The sequence below is a fragment of the Perkinsus marinus genome (assembly GCF_000006405.1).
Source record: "Perkinsus marinus ATCC 50983 genomic scaffold scf_1104296944428, whole genome shotgun sequence".
NCBI lineage: Eukaryota > Perkinsozoa > Perkinsida > Perkinsidae > Perkinsus > Perkinsus marinus.
In genome coordinates, this window is record NW_003211397.1 from 238376 (window position 1) to 241220 (window position 2845).

Genomic DNA, 2845 nt, shown 5'->3' on the forward strand with positions numbered 1-2845 from the left:
GAAGAAGCGAGACGTATAAAGAAAAACATGAAAGACGTATTAAACTTACTAATATAATGACATAATGAAAACGCATAAAATGATGTTGGTGTCTTCATGTAGTTGTTGTACGATGCATTTTTCGTCGAGTTTACCAAGTGTTGGAGGAATATATATTCGCTTCCCTCAGCTGCACTCAGCAACTTTCTAACTTAATCGAGGAGGTTGTATGCGAACTTGGGTAAATGTGTTTAGAAATTTGCGAAAACTTTCCGAAATTTTCGACTATGTAGTTGACCGTGTGCATACTTTCCCATACTGAACCAAATTCGCATAGAGCAAAACAGAAACGACGAAAGACATGATGCCTTCACTCTTTCAATTCTCCACAATCGGTGATAACCACATCTTCTCGAGGGGAACCTTCTGGACATACTTTGTATCATACACGGAGGACCATAAGATACTCACGATTGGTGCCAACTGCCTCCATTTTCTTCACTACGTCAGTACCAGCCACGACCTTGCCGAAAACGGTATGTTTGCCGTCCAACCTGAAAACACATCCTCGATTGAAAAAGATGAAAATAGTGTTACCAGGGGCAGGGTACAGTGGTGATGAAGAACTGACTGCCATTGGTGTTGGGACCGGCGTTGGCCATAGAGAGCAGGAATGGCTGAGGAGACAAACTAGAGTGGGAAAGGAGTAGAGTTTACCTCGTTATGTCTCAAGTCGAAATTTTCGTCTCGGAATTGAAAACCGTAGATGGACTCTCCGCCGGTGCCGTTGCCTTTGGTGAAATCACCGCCCTGAAAAGAACACATCAGAGGAGCTTTAGAGAAGACCGAACTGACCTGTATCATGAATTTGGGTATAATACGATGCATGCGCGAGTCCTTGTAAAACAGGGGCTTGTTCGATGCACCGAGGCCTTTCTCTCCGGTGCATAGAGCTCGGAAGTTCTCGGCGGTCAGTGGACAAACATCTGAGACTACTATGGGAGTGTAATGACCGAATCTAATCGATGTGCATGCGTGCAAAGGGTATCTTCGTTTCGAAAAGGAAGATACTCACCGTTGAAGAGCATGAACTCTACCCTTCCAGCTGGGGCCTTGCCGATCTTGATATCGAAGAATACTCGAGGCCTAGCTAGGTGTAGAAGGCCCCTGTGAAACATACTGATGATATCGATTACACTGGCCTGGACAAGATCAAGTTCGAACTCGGGAGGAGCACCTTCCAAAACCGTTTTGCAAATTAATATTTTAAAGCTACGTGGATATAATCGTGCGTCAACATCTCACATTTTCAAATTCTTATTACATACTCATACTCTCAGTGTCGTTGCTTCCCACTTATTAATTCTAAACGCCTCTTAACACTGCAATTCTATTCTGCGCTCCCGAGATTCTTCAAGACCGCTTTTGTAAAGTAATTTTTATTTTACACGAAGTCTGACATGGTATATTATACGAGTAACGAGTGAAACGTTCATCAACCTAAACCATTCAAACCAGAGTAATGCGTTCAAGATTTTTTGGAACAAAATGTGAAACATGAAATCGAAACTTAGCGGAGCGATGCATTGATTGAGTGCCTCAGGGAGATTATTTGCCCGGTTCTTCTCGTTATTATGTCTGGTAACTTGACGTCAGCAGTATCGCCTCTCACTGTATTGTTGAGTCTCGTCGCGGGACTCTATGTGCTATGGAATTATCGTAGACCAACTTGGAGCACTGTTTTGAAAGTGCCAACGAGCCTCAACCTGACCTATTTTGTATCTTACCAAGATGAACCTCAAGATACTCTTCTCGATGAGTGCAGTCAACGTGCTTTGATTGGCCCCACGGGGGACACTGGTGGCTATCGTGGGAAGAAGGTTTATATAGACCTTGGTGCCAACGATGGATCTTCACTCAAGTACTTCTTTAATGATTTCGCACCGAGCACTTTAGCCGAGGTCAGTTCTGCTTCACCCGTCCGTTCGTGGGGTGATTTCGACATTCAACTTCGAAGAAAAGTTTTTTCTGTGAAATTGATGATACCAATGAAAATTGTGGCTTTTTTTACTAGAATCAAGTGAAAGAAACAGATCTCTTGTTAAACTTCGTCACTATCGGACTTCCTATTCTGTAGAAATATGAGAATGTATAAATCTTCCATCGGCAGACTGGGAGTTCGAAATGCTCAGTAAAATATAAGTGGCTACTGCACTGATATTTTTTGATTTTCTTCAGGGTGATATTAATTTGGGCGAATGGGAAGTATATCTGTTCGACCTCAACCCGTTATGGGAGAACGACCTCAAGACTCGATGCGCATCTTACAGCGACTTGGCAGTGTGTGAGGTTATCTTGGCTGGAGCGTGGAACAGTACTAAGAGCATCGGGTAATAGGGGTTCAACTCCCCCCCGTAAGGTGAAACCCCGTAAGGTGTATAATTAAATTTTACGAAATTTCATTTTAAATTTCGGAACTGTAATTTTCCGCTGTAGAACGACGCGCAGTTTTCTGCGAACAGGATGAGAAATTTCGCTGCAACTTGCTGTGCCGAAATGATGAATTCCCATCTGCGTATTGGAGTGGAAATCGGCCGTCGGAAAGAGTCTATCATGATCGTTCAAGTTGGTGAAGAAATTGGGGAAATTTCCATTTTCGAAGAATTTGTATCACTCATTTGCATTGGGGAATATATGGTAGAAAATCATTGTCATCTATATAGTATTATATTTAGTAGTATTTTATTATTATTAATATTACTACTATAGGTTATTAGGAATATTACAGATAGATATAACATTGGAGTTTCACCACCCTAGTGATATGAAAAACATATTTCACGACTACTGCATATCACCGCGAATA

The 2845-nt window shown here is 42.1% G+C and overlaps 2 protein-coding genes across 2 annotated transcripts in view; one reads left to right on the forward strand and one right to left on the reverse strand.

Annotated features, from left to right (window-relative positions):
* Window positions 1-421: 421 nt before the first annotated feature.
* Window positions 422-1157, reverse strand: Pmar_PMAR019106 (20 kDa cyclophilin precursor, putative; the record flags this gene model as incomplete). The annotated part of the gene is made up of 5 exons (XM_002780161.1): window positions 422-533; window positions 577-656; window positions 697-789; window positions 835-965; window positions 1055-1157. 5 exons carry the CDS (start codon window positions 1155-1157, stop codon window positions 422-424), a joined length of 519 nt encoding a protein of 172 aa, XP_002780207.1.
* Window positions 1158-1613: 456 nt separating this feature from the next.
* Window positions 1614-2845, forward strand: part of Pmar_PMAR019107 (hypothetical protein) — a gene marked incomplete at both ends in the record, with an annotated part of 1407 nt that continues 175 nt past the window's right edge. The window contains 2 exons of the mRNA XM_002780162.1: window positions 1614-1940; window positions 2218-2369. Coding sequence (XP_002780208.1) covers window positions 1614-1940; window positions 2218-2369 — 479 coding nt within the window. The remainder of the gene's footprint in view (window positions 1941-2217; window positions 2370-2845) is intronic.